This window comes from Spermophilus citellus (assembly GCF_964194105.1).
Source record: "Spermophilus citellus genome assembly, chromosome: 17".
Lineage (NCBI taxonomy): Eukaryota > Metazoa > Chordata > Mammalia > Rodentia > Sciuridae > Spermophilus > Spermophilus citellus.
In genome coordinates, this window is record NC_138199.1 from 28,355,262 (window position 1) to 28,376,123 (window position 20,862).

General features: G+C 42.6%; 1 protein-coding gene and 1 long non-coding RNA gene across 2 annotated transcripts in view; one reads left to right on the top strand and one right to left on the bottom strand.

Moving 5' to 3' along the window:
* LOC308635677 overlaps positions 1 to 20,862 on the bottom strand; it is a 141,067-nt gene that overhangs the window by 80,590 nt on the left and 39,615 nt on the right. The window lies entirely within an intron of this gene.
* The window catches only part of PITPNA (phosphatidylinositol transfer protein alpha), a 40,182-nt gene that overhangs the window by 2,175 nt on the left and 17,145 nt on the right, over positions 1 to 20,862 (top strand). Inside the window, exons 2-6 of the mRNA XM_081270277.1 lie at positions 1,730 to 1,760; positions 6,577 to 6,722; positions 10,831 to 10,922; positions 17,527 to 17,534; positions 18,714 to 18,788. Of these exons, the coding sequence (XP_081126403.1) occupies positions 1,730 to 1,760; positions 6,577 to 6,722; positions 10,831 to 10,922; positions 17,527 to 17,534; positions 18,714 to 18,788 (352 nt within the window). The remainder of the gene's footprint in view (positions 1 to 1,729; positions 1,761 to 6,576; positions 6,723 to 10,830; positions 10,923 to 17,526; positions 17,535 to 18,713; positions 18,789 to 20,862) is intronic.

A 20,862-nucleotide genomic window follows, 5' to 3' on the forward strand; every position in this document is an offset into this window, starting at 1 on the left:
CGTTTCCTTCCTGCTTGACTTGTGCCCTGGGTATGCTTCCCTGGGCAGGGGACAGGGAAGGAGGGGGCCATCAGAGATATTTGGCTATGTCTGCAGCGCTGCAGCTCCGGGAACAGTGCGAGTGAAGGTCACACTATAGTGAGCATATCTCCAGTCTCAGCCAGCTGTGCCTCTGTGGCCCTGTCTTTTAGAGTTGTACCCTATTGCTGCTAAAGTGGTTTTGTTCCTAAGGAGCACAGGAGAAATGTCTGGAGTGCAGTTGTAATGAAAGCAGCCTCAGAGCATCTTTTAGGAATTGGCTGATACCAGTGTCTTTTGTGGGGAGACTTGGGTCTGAAGGTTGTCCCTGTTGATTTTTGTGACACTTCCTCTAACAGGATTCTCCATGATTTGATTTCTGCAAATTTTTGGACGTGATTTTTGCTGTGTTCTTGAAGATAAAAGATGCATTATTTTCTAGGAAGTTTCTTCCAAGGGTGCAGAAATTCTGGCCTCCAACTTGGGGGTATTTTTCTGCACCATCGGCTTTCTTGAACCGGAGGAGTGCATTAGTGGTAGCATCCAGTAAACTGGAGGATTTATATGTTATTTGAATAGGTCTGGAGGAAGGCAGCAAAGACTTGGAGCCCATTGTGTTTTTCTTGTTACTTTTCTGCTTGGCCTTTATTGTGATGATTTCCTCCGACCCCTCTGTGTGCTTCTTCCTCTGACACCTCTGTGCTTCTTGCTTCCTGGGGGACCTTTTTGCAACTAGGAAATAAATAGTAAGCTATTTACCAGCCTGGAGCAAGAAAACTTGTTTGAACCCACTGCATAGGAAGGAGGACACAGCAGCTCATGCTTCACCAAACAAGCGTACAAGAAGCAGAAGGGCCCAGCGGGTTCCAGCAAGGCTCTAAGGACTGAAAATCTAAGCTTCAAAACTAACTTGACTTAGAGGACACATCCAAGGCTTTTTCTCTTAACTCTATTAACTTGTAGCACTGAACTGGTGATTGGCCATTGATTTGCATTACAAATGCAAGCTACCCAGAGAAGTGTCACTAGTCTTTTCACCTCTGTGGAGTTTTGTCCCTCATGGGGCCTTGCTGGCCATGGCTTCTCCATTTGGTTATTGCTTATACTTCCAACAATTGGTAGTCATTGAAATGGAGAAGAAGAAAGTGATCAATGGGGTGTATTTGGACAGCTTCTGGAGGTCAGGGTGGGCATCCTCTTTGGTGGTTTCATGGTGGTATTTTGTATTGTAGTATCTGTTCCAGAGCAGAGGTGGTTAGTATATATACTCTTAGGGTGATTGAATCTCCAAGGAACTTGGCCCTTTCCCATCCTTTACCTTAAGGGCTGTTGTTGGGTCCACAGAGATGCAGACCCCCAGAACCTGATTCTTTGGGTCTGAATCTTAATCATGTTGGGTCCTTTTGTGTTAACATCTCTGTTTTACTAGACTCAGGGGAGATAGGATGGGTGAGGGAGGAGGAGAAGAAGACAGCTTTAAATGTGAGTCAGAGGCCTAGGAAGTAGCTGGTGGGGATTCAGGTTTGCATTGAATCACAGGGTTCTAAATGGAATGTCAGAGAGACACAGAGGGTCCTATTTCCTGCTGGATTTTTGTCAGTGAATATAGTGTCATGCAACAAAATGTTGAATACTGTTCTAACATGATGCTTTAAGAGCCTGTGGAAGGTTTCAGAGCCTGAAGTTGACATTCTTTTTCCTTCTCTTGTAGTCGAGTCATCCTGCCTGTGTCTGTAGAAGAGGTAAGTCCTTTTTCTTTCTTGCATATAGTTGTGCATAAGTTTTTGTGACTGTTGACTCAGTTGAACTAGGAGTGGTCATACTCTTTATGTAGTTTGCATATTTGTTCTAACATGGAAATAACCAGGGTTCAATGTGAATTTTCCTGGTGCTGCTTTCAGTTGAAGGAAAACACTTGGTTGGTGCAGCTGGGCAACTTTGTACAACCTGCCCCAAGCTGTTGGCATGCTGGATGACTTTGAATAACAGCCCTTTTTACCCGCTGGGACTGTGCCTGTCTGGGACATTATGATTGGGTTAGGTGTATACATCTCTGGGACCTCCATGACTCGACTGGAAAGTGTGCATGGCTCTCTCTGGTTATGCAACAAACCAGCAGAGCAGGAAATCTCTGAGGCCCTCCCTTGCCATGCAAGGTGACTGCTGGAAAGACCAAGACAGAATCCTCCTTTTACAGCGGGCAGAGAGTGACATGGGCTTGGCTTACCCTCTGTCCTTTTATGGTTCTTGGGTCTGATGTCCCAGTGTGTGCAGATCTGGTAGCAGCATTGCCACAAGAAGGTTCATAGGCCATGCTGACTCAGAGCTCCTCTCTTAGATAGCAGAAGCTGTCACAGAGCCTCCCTTGATCCACCCTTTCTGTGAATTTCCTCCATTCTTTTCTCCTGGCTCAGCCTTGTTCTTTGCTTCCTCTGAATCCATAGGCCCCACCCTGGCTTCCAGTGAAACTTGAGTTTGGGTGAAGTTTGTCAGCCAATATGTTGCCCTTAGTCGATGGGCTGTAGTGCCAGCAGGAGCTCCTGTGATAACTTCCACTCTTTTCCAAGTAGGAACTGGATCTTTGAAGTTAGGCCAGCAGAGCCTGCAGCACTTTAGATGAGACAGATACTTGAGCTAATTGACCCTTTAAGAGGGGTGAGCAGGCATTGGCTTCCTAGAGGATTGTTTGTAGTGGTGGACTTGCATGTCTTATAAGAACTGTGGAAACCGGGGAGATGGGGACAGAGGCAAGCTTGAACATGAGCTGGGGGCTCTGAGAAGTCTGAGAAATGAGACTAAGCTGGGACTAAGCTAGGTGTGATGGTGCGTGCCTGTAGTCCCAACTATTTAGGATGCTGAGGCAGGAAGATCACTTGAGCCCCAGAGTTCAGGGCTAGCCTGAGCAACATGGCGAGACCCTACCCCCAAAGAAAAAAGAAAAAAAGAGGGAATGAGGGAGGAGGAATGGGAGTGTGCGGAGGGAGAGAGGGAGAAAGAAAGAGAAATGGCGGACTGGGAACCAGGTACTAAGCTGACAGGGGTTGACTTTGGGAAGGGGGGTTAATCTAACTCCTTTTAGGGCCTTGTTATCTTTATTAAAAGTACCAAGTGATAAATTTTCCATACTGAAAGGCTAAGCAGGAAGGCCTAGCATGTCCCTTGCTCTGAAATTTAGGAGGGATCCAGTGACTTCCTCTCTGCTGTACAGGATCATCCCATCCCTTATTTAGGAAGCTGTCTCCCAAGAACTTGGGATTTCTTTAGAGTAAAGTCTCTAGCAGAAACTTTTTAGAGGGAGTTTCTTGATGGACTGAAGGGCGAAAATGTCTTTGAGAAGTGCTGTAGACCAAGGAACTTTCAAGAACATCTCTCTGCTGTTCTGTAGTAAGATTAGAGGTTCTAGAACTCTGATTTCTAAAAAAAAAAAAATATTTATTTATTTATTTATTTTTAAGGTATAGATGGACACAACACAATGCCTTTATTTTTATGTGTGCCAAGGATCAAACCCGGGTCCCACCCTTGCTAGGCGAGCGCTCTACCGCTGAGCCACAATCCCAGCCCCCAGAACTCTGATTATTAATGGTAGAGCTGAAAGCAGAGGGATAGAGGAACTCTTATGTTGAGAGCATCCACACTGGCAGATTTTAGTTTGTGGTGTTCTTTTTGCAGGCTTGAGGAAGTGGTGGGGCAGGGTGAGATAAGTCAGAGCCTAAACTCTAAGCAAAAGCTTGGGAAGTATGTACTGGTTAAGATTCATTTCTCTGTGTGGTGATGGTTGGCCTGTTTCTTGTCACCTGACAAGAAAGCAGCTTATGGCCTGGTAGGGTTGAAGCTGTTCTTTTGATGGCTTGAATCTTAGTTCCAGAAGATCAGAAGATGCTTGAATGGGGAGTTGAAGAAGAAATAAATACAGATTGACTCTGAGTATTTGTCAATAACTCCATCCTGACTCATGGTTCCCGTGGGAATAGCCCAGTATCATGTGACTGGATTCACTTCCTAAATTGGAGGCCATGACTTGAGGCCCTTGCAGCTTCTGATTTGGGAGGAAAAGACAAAAAAGAAAAGAGAAGGTCATGTTTTATAAACATCCTGATGGTCTGAATCAATATTTGGGGGAAGAATTAGCTTCTGGCTAGCCAGTCTCTTTGGACTCACATTGCCCAGGGTTTCTAGACGTCCTGCAGCACAGCAAGAAAACCTTGGCTATTTGACATGGGTATGTCCATCAGTGGTTCCTGATTTAGGCCAGCCCACCTTGGGCAGGACTGCTTTACTTCTTGTTTCCAGATTTCATGACAGCGTCCCCCTGTGGTACCTGATACAAGAGGGCCATGTGGGTGGAACCAACAGCTGTACTGTTTCAGTATTTCTGGCCTACCCACGATATCTTCCTGGGCTCCCACTCCCAGATTGCTAAAGTGATGGAGTGTCTTAGTTCTTTGGGACAAGAGAACACATCTCAAGATTAGGGGAGCATTGTCCTAGGCTGAGGACTATGGTCTCTTTGGAGTTCCTTATCTGATTTAATGGTCTGACAGCAACCTCTACCATCACTCAATCTGAATCTGGCAGCTTTCCCAGGTGTTCAGAGCAACTATGTCAAAGGGAACCCTCTTGACATGAAAAGTGTCCCTCACTGTATAACCTGTTCAGGCTGGTCTTACTTTCCCCTTTGGATTAACAAAACTGCCTTCACGTGTCTCATGGGATTAAAGGATCAGAATATCAAGAGAGATTAAAGGGGGAAGATGCCAGCCAACAGACTGATCCTCTTAGAGCCTGCCCTCTGATTCCTGCAGCTGGAGAGAAACCCATTGAAGACAATTAGTCTGCCTGGGGTCCCCCTCCCCAAGTAGCAGCACTAGCTGGCAATCCCATCCACTCCTCTAGGTCCTCTCCCCAGCCTGCCCTGTAGGATTCCGAGTTAGTGGTTAGGTGTCCTGCTCTGAAACAGGGTTCCTTGCTCCTTCTTAGGAAACATTGGCTCAGCCAGACTCTGACCCACTTGATAGGGGTTTTTTGTGTGCCTTAGTTAGGTGGTGGAACTGGAAAGGCACAGGAACAATTTGGAGTTCTGTGGGGGCATTGAGGCAGCACTGATGTTGCTTAGGATTTACAGGGTCAAGGTGACTGGCTCTCACCCAAATGTTCCTCTTTATGGGATTAACTGAGCCTTGATCGCTTGCCTGGGTCTTTCTTTGGCATTTTGTGCTAGGTTTTTGCTTTGGAAATTAGGGCTCTTTGAGCTCTGTGGTGAACAGTGAATTGTCCTGGTCTGCTGTTTTGCCTTCCAGACTTTGCTCCTGTTGTGCTTAGGAAGCTGTTGTAGATCAGGCTTCCAAGTGTGAGGTGAAGCTGTCCTGGAAGTCGCCTCTGCATCTTGCTCTTGCCAATAGTGGTGACAGTGGCACATGCCCAGAGGTACAACAGAGAGTTTTAATCTCAAAGAAAAAAAAAAAAAAACTTGATTTTTACCCCTATGAATACCAGGAGTTTGGGAAGCGAGAGTAGAGAGTGAGGATGAGGGAAACCTTAATCTCCACCCAACAACATATTGGGCAGTCAAGTACTTGTTTTTCTTTTCCTCATCCTACCTAAAACGTTGTGCCTGGTTAGCACTGGCAGTGATGGGGAAGACAAATCCTTTGGTATAGGTGTAACTTCCTGCATCATCTGTTGCTGTACATTCTCTCTTCACTGTATTTTTTCCTTGAGACAGCTTACTTCAGAGAGAAATGGGCAGAAGGGTTGGGTCTGGGCATTGCCCAGGTCATTGGCCCAAACACCAAGCTGTCCTGTGGGGGTTAGAAGAGGCCAGTGATCTTGACTGGTGACTTGATAGGGTGGCATGTGACCCAAATAAAGGAAAAGCAGGCTTTTGCCATCTAGTAACTGCCAACCCAGAGGAGGCGGCCAGCCAGCACAGACTGGGGAAGGAATCTCTACCATCTAGCAAGGGAAGCAGGAATACTTGCTTCAGCCCCACATGGAATTTGCAAAGCCTTGGGAGGTTTGGTTGTCTGAAAGACTATTCTTTGATCTCCTAGCAGGGTGAGGGCCTCAACACTGGAGAATAAAGCAAGTAGGTGAGCCAGTTTTATAGCAAAGGTTGTCATTTCAGAGCACTGGGCATCCTTCTTTGATAAGAAGTCATGTCTCAGGATCTGTTAAAATGAATGGGATAAGGAAATTTCTAGCAACTGACCCAGATCCTGTTTTGGGGTCTTAATACCAGAGATAGGTTCAGAGTAAGCTACCTTGGACTCCAAAATCTGTTTTCTGGACAGTGATGTAAAATTAACAACATTCCTCTGCCTCTTTAAGCCCAATGGATAATGAGAAATGGGAAGGATGAGATTAAACACATATGATGGCTGAAGAGAGGCCATGGAACAGCATTCTCAGTTGATCTGGGTAGATGTAGGTAAGGCCTGGTGTGAAACTCCAGGATAAGCTCCTGGATGAGGGTCCCCCAGGGCCTACTTTGACAGTTACCAGCAGCTGCACCATGTGTAACTATTGAGAATAATGCCTGTCTCTCTGTTCCTTTAGTATCAAGTGGGGCAGCTGTATTCTGTGGCCGAGGCCAGCAAAAATGAAACTGGCGGTGGTGAAGGTGTGGAGGTCCTGGTGAATGAACCTTATGAGAAGGATGGTGAGAAAGGCCAGTACACCCACAAGATCTACCACCTACAGAGGTATGTGACCACAGCAGCAGGGCAGAAAGGTGGCCCGGTTTAGAAATGATGGTAATGGTTAATTGGAGAGGGAGGGCAGTTTCCAATTTATTAGCTGTTTGTTCAAGTTTGCTTCACATCTGAGAGTGGGCATAGGTGGTACTCCTTTGTTCATTTAAAGATTTCTGTTAATTAAAAAAAAGTTTATACTTACCTAACCAGGCTCCCTGTCCCTGAGAGGTGAGTGTTTGGTTTATAATAGCCCTCCATTGTCCTCCAGTCCTCCATCCAGACTCTCAGACAACTAGTCCTTACCAAGGAATTGACAGTTGGTTAAAATAGTGCGTAAATGGGTGTTTCCTTTGTTATTTTACATAGATAAAATTGTACTCTACATACTGTTCTGTTCTTTGCTCTTCTGTTATGTGTTATAATTGCCTTTCACTATCAGCATATTCTGCCTCATTTTTTAAAAGTACACATAGTATTCCTAATATCACATTGTACAGATGTGCTGTAAGTTGTTTAACCAATCCTCTCTTGGGGAAGTAGTTATATTTATAGTCATTTCCAGACATCTGCATACTCCAGTAAAACTTCTTCATAAATCTTTTTGGATATACTTGTGTGTGTGTGTGTCATCCTATAGTAAGTGTTCCTAAAAATATAATTGCTTGGTCAAGTAGTATTTTAAATTCTGGTATTGTGAAATCAGCTGCCAGAGAAATTTTGGAATTTCTTTTTCAATCAAAGGCATACATATTTTTAATGACACTTGAACTGATTTGTGTATCCAAAATCCATATAAATCCATACAAATTCACACAAATTTGCTGAATCCCTAACCAAAAAGGAAATATTTTAGTAAACTGTGAGCCAGTCCAAAGGGGACTGCAAATAATAGTAGACATATACCAGCTCGAATGAAAATCAAACCAAACTCTTCTTTTTTTAATATTTTTTTAGTTGTCAATGGGCCTCTATTTTATTTACTTAATTTTATGTGGTATTGAGGGTTGAACCCCGTGCTTTACATACTAGGCAAGTGCTTTACCACTGAGCTACAACCCAGCCTCCACGCTTATTTAGAAACCATCCAGAACTGGAAAAATAAACTTGAATTTTTAAAAATTTAATCATGGTAAAGTATGCATAACATAAAATCCACCATTTTGAAGTGTTCAGTTCAGTGACATTAAGTATATTTATATTGTGTTGCATCTTAAACCTAAATCTTAATTCCTAGTCACTAAATAGAACTGACATTATTTTCATTTTCATTTGCTAAAAATCCTTGATTTTCCGTATTTGCTGCTCTGACACTGGAACAGTATTAACCCAGAGGAATGCAGGATTCTGCAGGGCTGGAGCAGGAGGAGAGCAATGCAGTGAGAGATGCCATACTTCCCTTCCTTCTTGCTGCACCCTTCGTCCTCCAGTCCTCCATCCGGACTCTCAGTTGATGTTGACTGCCAACTAGACCTTACTGAGGAATTGACAGTCGTTAAAATAATGCTGTCAAGATACGCCTTCCAGGGGCTGGAGTTGTAGCTCAGTGGTAGAGTGCTTGCCTCATATGTGTGAGGTACTGGGTTCGATTCCTAGCAACACATATAAATAAGCAAATAAAATAAAGGTCCATCAACAACTAAAAAATATTAAAAAAAAAAAAAAAAGATATGCCTTCCTGGGCTGGGGCTGTAGCTCATTGGCAGAGCACTTGCCTAGCATGTGTGAGGTACACTGGATTCGATTCTAGCACCACATAAAAATAAATAAAATAAAGAGATTCTGTCCATCTATACCCAAAAAAGTTTGTTTTAAACAAAAGGATGTGCCTTCCTCAGAGTCTATTTGTATTTTTTAAAGAGGACTTTGAAAAGAGATGAGGAGGTTGGTATTTGAAGCAGAAGAGACCAGTTGGTTCCTCAGGACTCAGTGGTGCAGCTGAAGTGACGGGGAGTTGGGGTTGTATGTACATAAGGATTGTGAACCATGTCATACCATCTTCCTTAAGGGGAGAGAATAGATGTTGAGCTGCTACCTCTTTTCTTTCCTTAATACCAAGATAGCCAACTGTGGGGTAGGGGGATGAGGCCCACAATGACTGCCTCTGCCATCTGTCCTCATGAGGACAAAAGACTTCCTAGTAAATCAGCTTCTCTTGACTCTCTCTCCTTACCATCTCTAACACGTCCATTTCTTTCCTTTGTGTCTGACCTGGATGACTTCAGCAGCTCTCAACTGATCTCCCTGCCTTCTAGTTCTCTGCAAAGCTATGAGTGCTCTGCCTGGAATATCTGTCACTCTGTAGCCTGAAAGCTATAAGTGGCTTCCCTTTGCCCTCCGAATGAAGTCTGTATTCCTGACATAACTCACAGAATCTGTTATGACCTGGACGCTGTGCGTTTCCTTGCACTCCTGGCCTCATACCTCACGTCTGCTCCTCTGAACTTCCTTCTCTCAGCCTTTCCCACCCTACTCCCATCTGTTTGTCCAGCTTGGTCCTATACAGTCCCTATTCCATGTGTCCTTGTCATCCTGAATTTCCTGCACATCCTGACTGGGCTCTCATGTGTTCCCTGCCATGTTCATATAGTGCTCTGCTCACCTCCCTCCTTAACCCTGTGCTCACTTCATTGGAACACATACTTTCAGTGTTGTCATTTGGCTGGTTAATTATACTCTCCTCTGGACTGTTTGGTTTCTGTGTGTATCCTGGTGCCTGGGACAGAGAAGTGTCTCCTGAATGAATGTGGCAGTGCGTGGGTGAATCTCAGAGGTTTGCTCTGATGTAATGCTCTATTGTGGGGAGATCTCTCTTTTGGGCCTGAGCCACTAAATTTGATGAGATTGCAAGAGCCTGTTGAAGACTTTATAGATGAGCAGTTAAAAACCAAGAAAGGAAGAAAGGAATACGTGTGCCTTTTTATAAAACAAAATTTGAGTTCATGTTCTGCATCCTGAAAGGAAAATTGAATAGAAGATATTTGTCTTGGGAGGTAGACAATCCTGAGACCCTCCTGTCCTCTTGGAACTTACAAAACTAAACTGCAAATGGTAGTTGGGGCTGGGGATGTGGCTCAAGCGGTAGCGCGCTCGCCTGGCATGTGTGCGGCCCGGGTTCGATCCTCAGCACCACATACCAACAAAGATGTTGTGTCCACCGAGAACTAAAAAATAAATATTAAAAATTCTCTCTCTCCTCTCTCGCTCTCTCTTTAAAAAAAAAAAAAAATGGTAGCACATGTCTGTAATCCAGTGATTCAGGAGGCTGAGGCAGGAGAATCTCAAGTTTGAGACCAGCCTTGGCAACTTAACAATACTCAGAATAAAAAAGGGCTGGGGATATAACTCAGTGGTAGAACACTCCTGGGTTCAATACTGAAAAAAGGAAAAATAAAAACTTACAAAATAATTTCTGGGCACTATGGCACATGCCTATAATCCAGCAGTTTGGGAGGCTGAGGCAGGAGAATTTTGAGTTCAAAGCCAGCCTCAGCAAAAGCAAGGCACTAAGCAACTCAGTGAGACCCTGTATCTAAGTAAAACGCAAAATAGGGCAGGGGATATGACTCAGTGGTCGAGCGCCCCTGAGTTCAATCCCCAGTACCAAAAAATTTTAAAAAGCTTACAAAATAGACTAGATTATCTTGGATATCATATTCTTAAATTAGTCAGCTAGTCACCTTGACCCATTAACCTAGACTGGTAGGTTCAGTCCAACACAGGTAATATACATGTAGATTTATCTCCTTTGTATCTTATCCTTACACGTAGTATAGAACAATGCCCTGGACCAGTAAAAAATGTGTAATGGGAAACTATGGAATGAGAATGTAATGGCTGATAAACCACAGCAGCTAGCCTAAGGTTTCATATGCTGTTGTTTTCCTGGTGGGTGCTGGGGCAAGTTTTGGGTGGTATTGGTAGCCAATCAAGCTGGGGTGTCAGGGTCTGGCAGATGCTTCTCACATACACTAGTAAACCTGCTTATCTCATGGAAATTTGTCGACTCTCCATTGAAGAAGCTTATCCTGTGACCTGAAGAATGTGATATAAAAGCCCTTTGTCTTCTTTTTCCTCTCCTCCATTTCTCTTTATCACCCCCCTTTTTTTTCCACTATAGCAAGGTACCCACATTTGTTCGAATGCTGGCCCCAGAGGGAGCACTGAATATACATGAAAAAGCATGGAATGCCTACCCATATTGCAGAACTGGTGAGTGCAGTCTTGGTAGAAGCTAGAATTTGGGCCCCAAGGTGGATTAAGACTTGTGCAATAGGCCCAGGGGTGGGGGTGTATTAGAGCTTTGTGTCCCTCCTTCATTTCTCAGATTAACCAGTGAAAGGATGAAGTTGGGGGGTTAGTGTCAGTGTTGTCCAGCATGACCTGGCAGTCAATTAGCATGCGTGAGCTTTTAGAATTTTCAGAGACATTTTTTTTTTTTTGGTACCGGGGATTAAACTCAGAGGCACTTGACCACTGAGCCATATCCCCTGCCCTATTTTGCATTTTACTTAGATACAGGGTCTCACTGAGTTGCTTAGTGTCTTGCTTTTGCTGAGGCTGGCTTTGAACTCAAAATTCTCCTGCCTCAGCCTCCCAAACTGCTGGGATTATAGGCATGTGCCACCACATCCAGTTTCCAGACACATTTTTTACACAAAATTTAGATCCTAGTCTTTTGTTTGAAATTTGTAGCTGGATATAGTGGTTTATGCCTGTAATCTCAGCAACTCAGGAGACTGAAGCAAGAGGATCGCCAGCCTGAGCAACTTAGTGAGACCCTACCTCAAAATGAAAACATTAAAAGGGCTAGAGTTGTAGCTTTGCCCTTGAAGCCCTGGGTTCAATCCCCAGTACTGGGGCGGGGGGTTAAAAAAAAGCAAAATTATAATGACTGCGTGGCTGCATAATGGTCCATTATATGAATGTAGAGTTTGCTGAACATACCTGTGGGTTCTACATCTGTGGATTTCAAAAACCATAGATCAAAAATACATAGGAGGGGCTGGGTTGTGGCTCAGTTGTAGAGTGCTTGCATAGCATGTGTGAGGCACTGGATTTGATTCTCAGCACCACATATAAATAAATAAATGAGTGAAATAAAGGTCCATCAACAACTAAAATAAATAAATAAATAGATACATAGGGGCAGGCCTGGTGGTACCTACATGTAATCCCAGTGGTTTGGGAGGCTGAGACAGGAGGATCAAGAGTTCAAAATCGGGGATGTGGCTCAAGCTGTAGCGTGCTCGCCTGGCATGCGTGCGGCCCGGGTTTGATCCTTAGCACCACATACAAAAACAAAGATGTTGTATCCGCCGAAAACTAAGAAATAAATATTAAAAAAAAAAAATTCTCTCTCTCTCTCTCTCTCTCTCTCTCTCTCTCTCTCTAAAAATAAATAAATTAATTAAATTAAGGTATTTTAAAAAAAAGTTCAAAAGCGAGGTGCTAAGCAACTCAGTGAAACCCTATCTCTAAATAAAATACATAAAAGGGCTGGGTATGTGGCTCAGAGGTCAAAAGCCCCTGAGTTCAATCCCCAGTAAGGCCCTCCCCACACACACACAAAAATACATAGGAAAAACAGCTGGGCACACTGGCAGGCACCTGCAATCTTAGCAGCTAAGGAGGTTGAGGCAGGAGGATTTCAAGTTCAAGGTCAACCTGAGCAACTTAGTAAGACTCTCAGCAACTTAGCAAGACCTATGTCAAAATAAAAAAGACTGGGGATGTAGCTCAGTGATGGAATGACCCTGGGTTCAATCCCCAGTATCAAAATATAGGTGGGTAAGTAGATTGGGTTTAATCCCCAGCACTTCCAAAAAAAAAAAATTGTCTCTCTACTAAATATATACAGACTATTTTTTGTCATTATTCTGTAAATAATACAGAATAACAACTATTTATATAAAATTTATATTAGCATTATGATTTGTCTAGACATGATTTAATTTATATAGAATGAAATGTAAATACTATGCCATTTTACATAAGGTACTTGAGCATCCACAAATTTTAGTATACTGGGTGGAGGGGTGGGGATCCTGGTACTAATCCTTAGTGGTTACTGAGAATGACTATACTATGGCCTTTTAAACCATTCCCTTATTGTTAGTACTGAAATTTCTAGTGTTACTGTGATATATTTATATGTGACTTAAAAAGTAGCATTCAGATCCAGGAACTCTTGGGTAGCAATCATTGGAAAGGCCCTGTAGGGTAACCTCTCTGCCCTGAAGAAGAACTAGGCCTAGAGGTATCAAAGGAGATATTGAGGGGCTGGGGATGTGGCTCAAGCAGTAGTGCGCTCGCCTGGCATGCGTATGGCCCGGGTTCGATCCTCAGCACCATATACAAACAAAGATGTTGTGTCTGCCGATAACTAAAAAAAATAAAAATTAAAAAATTCTCTCTCTCTCTCCCTCTCTCCCTCTCTCACTCTCTCTTTAAAAAAAAAAAAAAGGAGATATTGATGCCTGATTTTTAATGATAAGAGAATTTGGAAACAGCAATTCCCAAATTGTGTCATATACACGTGGAGTGTGCATGGCAGATTCTTCAGCCAGAGGCTGGGATGGTGGGATCATCACTGCTAAGAACTCCAAATTGATGGCTTATGCTGAATTAGCATGTTCTGTATTTGAGGGTGAGGGTGGATTTATTTTCTTAATATTGGCCAGCCTCTTGCTGGAGTTTCTGGAAAGGAAAGAGTAAGACCTCCATAAAGAACTTTGTGTACTTGTCTAGACATTCTAGGATTCCTTTTGATTATTTTAGACTTCTAGCTTTCTAAGATTCCTAAGTCTTGAGGGATATCTAGAAGTAGATCTTTTGGGCCCAAGCTGGCACTAATTCATATCCCAGGGGATATGAATCCTAGAGATGCCGTAGAACTTGTCTGAGAAGCAGATGACCTTTTATACTAACAACCTTCATTTGTTGGCACAGTCTAGCTCTTGAATCTTCCTGCCAGCCTCTGTGTACCTGTATGCTTCACTTACTATCTGTTATGACCTGGTACTCCCTAGATCGTATTTGATAAGGATGTGATCCTTAGGTGACTCAGGTGATTCTTATTCTGAGAATGTTGGGAATGACTAAAGTCATTGATCTCTTCAGTCCTCCATGTTTGTACACAGGTTCAAGAACCTTGTATCAGGGCTGGGGCTGTAGCTCAGGGTCAGAACCCTTGCCTAGCATGTGTGAAGCACTGAATTCAATTTCTAGCACCACTTAAAAATAAACAAATAAAATAAAGGAGGCATGCTGTCAACCTAAAACTACAAAAAATGAAACAAAACAATAACAACAACAAACCTTGTATTAGGAGATGTACAGTTATTGGTGGCACCTGAGATGTATAACACATGATTTTATTGCTGTAGCTGAACATGCAAACTTCACTATTCCTTAAGCATTGGACAGGAAGCTGTTAAATTCTTGGAAATAAGACATATACATGTTTTTAAAAAGGCAGTAGGCAGTGTGGCAGGATGTGTCTGGTCTAGGGCCAAAGGTGAATTTTATTGATGTGTAAAAGAATTGCAGTGAGCATGCATTGTAAAAATCTTAGTTAACTTGGCATGGAGGTAACAAACAGTGTGGACTCCTCCATGCCTGAGGCAAGGTTCTAGATACATAGTCTGTGCCAACTGAGAGATGCCTCAGGGAGTGCTTCAGCTGGCATAGGCCTTTTTCTACACAGTAAATGTTAGTTCACTTATTGATCCTTGACCAAAAGAAAAAAGAAAGAAAAATATAATTTCCAATTACTCCATAATGAGGACAATGAGTGGGGGGAGGACCTCTTGCATAGACCTCATGGGTGCTGACCTCACAGTCACATCCACCTTCTTACAGAACAAATATGTTGAGTCTTAGATCTGTTTAGTTAGATACCCACTCTTTTAAAAGAGATATAAACAGGCACTTTGCAGTTCCTTGGGGGGGTCAATGGCAAAGTAGTTATTAGTTCAAACATCTTCTTGACCTAACTAAATCAAAGTTTGAGGAGAGGTGGATGAAAGAGTATGGAGTAAAATACCCCAAGCATTTTGGATGGCTCTAATCTTATTCTGAGAGGATTGAAAACATATTGAGAATACACCACTATCAGCTCTTTCTGTTTTCTTAATTTCTCTCTGCCTCTTTTCCATGAAGTTGTTGGATGGAGATGGGAGGGAGATGGGGTTGAGTGGGTTGCTCTCTGGATGAAAGTGGAAAGAGGAAGATAAATATACTGGTTTCTTCTTCCATTTCCTCCCTCTGACCTCAACTCTTGGCTAGATACAGTATTGCTAGGTTAGGATTTTAGAATACCTTATTCCTGGGGGTGGAGATCAGTGGTAGAGCACTTGCCTAGCATGTGTGAGGCCTTATTAGTCTTATTTGGAAAGCCCTATTTGCCAACTACAAAGGGTTTCCTGAGGCTTTCTGTGTACCTGGGATTGCAGTTTGAAGAAAAGGGAATGCTGTAAGTGCAGAGATGTTTGGAGGGGAAGGTGGGGCTAAAGAAGGTTTGGGAGAGATTGTTTGGTCACCCACGTTGGCATCAGCCACATGGGTTCAGAAATCCCATTTGTCAGAACTGAGTGGATTTAAGCTGGGTGTGGTGATGCACGCCTATAATCCTAGCGGCTTGAGAGGCTGAGGCAGGAGGATAGCAAATTCAAAGCCAGCCTCAGCAATTTAGCAAGGCCCTAAGCAATTCAATGAGACCCTGTCTCTAAATAAAATACAAAAAAAGGCGGGGGGGCTGGGGATGTGGCTCAGTAGAAGCCCCTGGAATCAATCCCCAGTACCAAAAAGAAAAAGAAAACAAAACAAACTAAGTGTTTTCTTTTTTTTCCCCAGTGTCTCACAAACACTAATGTATAAAAATCTCAAATGCCAATCTTGAAATACAAATTTAGTAATAAAACCAGATATTCCTGTTTACTGATTAGGGATAGATTCTTCTACATGGAAAGCAAATTTATAATCAGAATACTAATGTGTAATTTAAAAAATGCTCACTTGGTTAGGTGATCAGATTCCTGAAACTTTTTTTTTTTAATATTCTTCTTTTTTTTTTTTAAAGAGAGAATGAGAGAGAGAGAGAGAGAAATTTAATATTTATTTTTTAGTTTTCGGCGGACACAACATCTTTGTTTGTATGTGGTGTTGAGGATCGAACTCTGGCCGCACGCATGCCAGGCGAATGCACTACCGCTTGAGCCACATCCCCAGCCCTCCTGAGACTTTTTTTTTTTAAAAAAAGAAAGAGTGAGAGAGGAGAGAGAGAGAGAGAGAGAGAGAGAGAATTTTTAATATTTATTTTTTAGTTCTCAGCGGACACAACATCTTTGTTGGTATGTGATGCTGAGGATCGAACCCGGGCCGCACGCATGCCAGGCGAGTGTGCTACCGCTTGAGCCACATCCCCAGCCCCTCTCCTGAAACTTTTGATTAGCACATTCTGTCCCTCAGAGGCCAAACTAGAAGTTTTCTTACAGAACATGGATTCAGAATAAGGTGGTTAGAGAAGCTTAATGTTTAGTGTCATCAAAGCAGGCCAGCCTGACACTTGCCATTTCCAACATGGTGATGGAGCTGTGTTCTCATGACAGCACTGCAGAATTTCTGCCAAACTGGCCTCTTTGGACATTCCTCTGATGGATATTAAACCCATCATTTCCTTTTCATAACATGGTTTTCTCAAGTTGTTACTAGGGCAATTGTTTCAGGGTAGGCCTTTTAGTTACAATCTTTTTTCTTTTTCTTTTTTTTTCTTTTTTTTTTGGTACTGCGGATTGAACCCAAGGGCACTTAATCACTGAGCCACAACCATAGCTCTTTTTATATTTTATTCTGAGACACAGTTTTGCTAAATGGCTCATTTAGTTGCTGTGACTGACTTTGAACTTGCAATTCCCTTGCCTCAGCCTCAGTAGCTGGGATTACAGGCATGAGCCACTGCGCCCGGCTAGTTATAATCTTAAACTGGTACTTCCTTCTAAGATTTTTTCATTAGAATTGGGGAGATCACTGGCAGTCTTTTGGGTTATTCTTAAACATGGCAGATTATATCTTGTATATTTCAAGTATTCCTCATTTCAGTTTTAGAGGTAGCCTTAGTTTCACTTATGGAGTGATGGGGTTTGTTAGCCCTGTATAATTTCCAATATGTAGCATCCATCAGAAATTGAAGTAGCTCCTAAATTCAGAGGGTACAAAATGAACTGGAGGAGAGCTGGTCTGTTCCCCAGTGACATGAGAACTGCAGTAATTTTCTCTGATAAATAATTAAACCATGCTTTCCGAGGGGGTTCTATTACAATGAGCAGGTGTGCAGAGCATGAGAGGTTTGGTTACAGTGAGAGGAAGGATGCTGTGGGCAGATGGACAGCAACTGGCCCAGAGTGCCCCGATCTGCCCCAGGAGGTGGAAGTGAGGGGCACCCAGGTGATTTTCTGACAATCATCCAGGTAATTTTCTGACAATAAAGTAATGGATTACAAGATCTAAGCTGATCAGAGACAGTCCCTTTCCTTGTCCTGCTGGAAAGAACCCAAGGAGCCCAGAGTGGCTTTTTTTTTTTTTTTTTAATTAAATTCCAGGTTTGGTCTTCTGGGAGTTTTGTATGAGAGAATCTTAAGCGGGGCTTGGTGCACTGAGACAGTCCCAACTCACTGGGTCCTGGAGGTGACTATGGAATAAGCCACGGGAGTCGAGAGCTCTTTGTTATTTGTGGTCCCTTGGGGTGAGGGACAGATACTTATTAATCCTCATTAATTTTTTTCTCTCTTATTTTCATGTCCTTGCCTTGGAGCAGTTATTACAGTAAGTATTATCAGGGGGTTTGGAATTGTAGATGATTTATAAGAAAAGAAATAAAAACGTAACTGGGGCTGGCTGGTAGTATAGCTCAGTGGTAGATTGCTTACCTAGCATGTGCAAGGCCCTGTGTGTGACCCCCAACACCACAAAATAAATAAAAAATTAATAAATAAATGCACTAGAAGTCCTGGATATTCTCTTTTGGTGTTGTTGAGGCGTCTTTTCAGTCCTGATGAAGAGTTTGTTATTTGGCAGGGGGACCTCCTGTTTTAAGCTGCGTTGACTTGTGGCTTTATCAGGTACATCCTGGCTCTGGGTCTTGTATGTACAGAATGACTCAAGGCTCTCCCCTGCTGTCCTCAGGTCATGTCTACTCAAGTTGTACAGAAATTTTGGTTCAGCTGGCCTGATTGTGACATTCCTTTCCTATTGAGCACCTGTTGACCCCAGTGAGCACTGACCTTTGGGCAAATTGTGAAGTCAACAAGATATTTCTTCTGTGATCATCCCCTTTGTCACTGTCCACACCTTTCCACCCTTCAGCATACTCATCCAAGTGCATTGTCTCTTCTAGGAAACTTAATTCCTGTTGAGATGATAATGGGTTTTCCCTCTTTTTAGTAGTTACAGTTTTTGTTGTCATTTTTTTCCCCTTTTACAGTTGTAGTTTTTAAAAAGCACTAAGAGAAGGAGACAATAATTAACATGAAGGGTTATCTCAGCCAAAGGCTAGCTAGGGAGAAAAGGGCCATGATGAATGTTTTTTGTTGGTTGGAGTCTTCCTTACTCTCTCCATGATACTAATTAAGTATTAGCACCCTATGCATGAATTAATATGGAAGACTAGTTAAATACATGGACTCTAAAGTTAGACAATCTGCTTTTTAGCCAGTTCTGTGATGATCTATCTCTGGTCTTGACTGCATCACCTAACTTGTGAATGTCATTGTCCTCATCTGTAAAATGAGGATGATTCCATAGACATCACAAGCTGGAGTGAGAATTCAACTGGGGTGACGCATGTCTCGAATATGATGGGTCCCCAGTGAAGTTAGCTATTATTATCAGGCAAGGCCTGGATTCTTCTGGCTGCCCAGGGTCCAGTGATGGGAGACCATACTCTCCAGCTATGAACCTAGTGACTGTAAAGTGTGTGTATGTGTTTTCTTTTTCCTCTTCCAGAATGAGTACATGAAAGAGGACTTTCTGATTAAAATTGAAACTTGGCACAAACCAGATCTTGGCACCCAGGAGAATGTAAGTAGTACTTCCCAAGGTTCCCAAGAGTTTCCAGGATTCAGGACATGATCTTGAATTTCTGTCCTATAGCTTCTGTATCCCTACCATGGGGTCCTCTCTGTGGTCCTCTTTCACCTGGCCAGGAAAGCTGGGGCTTCTTGTTAAACCTGTCTTACCCCAGGGTAAGATTGCCCCATTTTTGATTTTCAAAATGTGATCTCTGAGATTTCTTACTGCACCTTCCTGTAGTGCTGGGATAGGTCTAAAATGCAGTTACTGGTGCAGAGGAGCTGTATTTTATTTATCTGTTTATCAATCTGTCACTACTGGGTCTCAAACCCAGGAGCACTTTATAATTGAGCTACATCCTCAGCCCTTTTTAAAATTTTTTATTTTGAGACTAATTTGCCCATGCTGGCCTCAGACTTGCCATCCTCCTGCCTCAGCATCCCCAGTTGCTCTGATTATGGGCAAGTAGAATACTATGTCCTGTTGGAGCGGGATTTTCTTTCTTTCTTTTTTTTTTTTTTTTTTTTTTTTTTGTGGTGCTGGGGATTGAACCCAGGGCCTTATGCATGCAAGCATTCTACCAACTGAGCTATATCCGCAGGCCTGGAGTGGTATTTCTAAAACAACAAAATTACAGATTCTGGGCTGGAGATGTAGCTCAGTAGTAGAGGGCTTGCCTAGCATGCATAAAGATTTAGGTTTGATCTCCAGCTGCATAAAACAAAACAAAACAAAAAAATTATATCTTCTATAGAGCACAAATTTTAAAATACACATTTTTTTTTTTTCTTCTCCCAGTTCAGGGCCTTGTGCATACTAGGCAAGTGCTGTACCACTAAGCTATATCCCCAGCCCCCAGCTCTTTTTGTTTTTTGTGGGTTTGTTTGTTTGGGGGTTTGTTTATTTGGAGGCAGGATTTCACTGAATTGCCCAGACTGGCTTCAAACTTGTAATACCCCACCTTGGCTTTCTGAGTAGCTGAGATTATGGGTACATGCCATCGTGCCCAGCTAAAATACACCTATCCTTTGCCTTAGGAATTCCCTCTCTAGGAATTTACTAGACAATTATTTTCTCACATATGTGTCATAACATACACAAAGAAATACATTATAGCATCATTTTTTTTTCTTTTTCTTTTACTAGGGATAGAACCCAGGGGCACTTAACCACTCAGCAACATCCCCAGCCCTTTTTTGTATTTTTATTTATAGACTAGGTTTCACTGAGTTGCTTAGGCTGGCTCTGAACTCTTGATCCTTCTGCCTTAGCCTCTCAAGCCACTGGGATTACAGATGTGTGCCACCATGCCTGGCCATTATAGCATTCTTTGTGTAACCAAAGATTAAAAACAACACAAGAGCTGGGCATGGTGGCTCATGCCTGTAATCCCAGCGACTTGGGAGTATGAGGCAGGAGGATCATAAGCTCAAGGCCAGCCTCAGGAACTCAGCAATTTAGCAAGACCCTGTCTCAAAACAAAATATAAAAAGGGCCAGGGATGTGACACAGTGGTTAAGCATCCCTGGGTTCAGTCCCCAGAATCAAAAATCAAAAATAAAAAGACAATAAAGAACAATCCTCAAGCTTGTTGTTTAGGGGAAGGAAGGGAGAGAGGGAAAGGGAAGTTAACTGGGGAATGAAATTGATCAAAGTATGTTATGTGTATGTACAAGTATGGCATAATTCCACCATTATGTGTAATTATTCACCAATAAAAATATATTGTTCAGGGGCTGGGATTGTGGCTCAGTGGTAGAGCACTTGCCTTGCAAGTGTGAGGCACTGGGTTTGATTCTCAGCACTGCATATAAATAAAGAAATAAAGTTCCATCAACAACTAAAAAAAATTTTTTTTAAAAAAATATATATATGTTGTTCAATGAAAAAAGCAACATACTAACAAATGTGTATATGTTCTAGTGTTTGTATTAAAAATAAAAACTGTGCATAGGGATTGATTATAGCAACAGTGTCTGTACTAGAGTGGGCCTGGGGGACAAGCAAGAAAGTTACTCTTCATTGTATCCTTTCCATATATTTTGCATTTGTGTTATAATTTCATACTATGTACCTATACAGC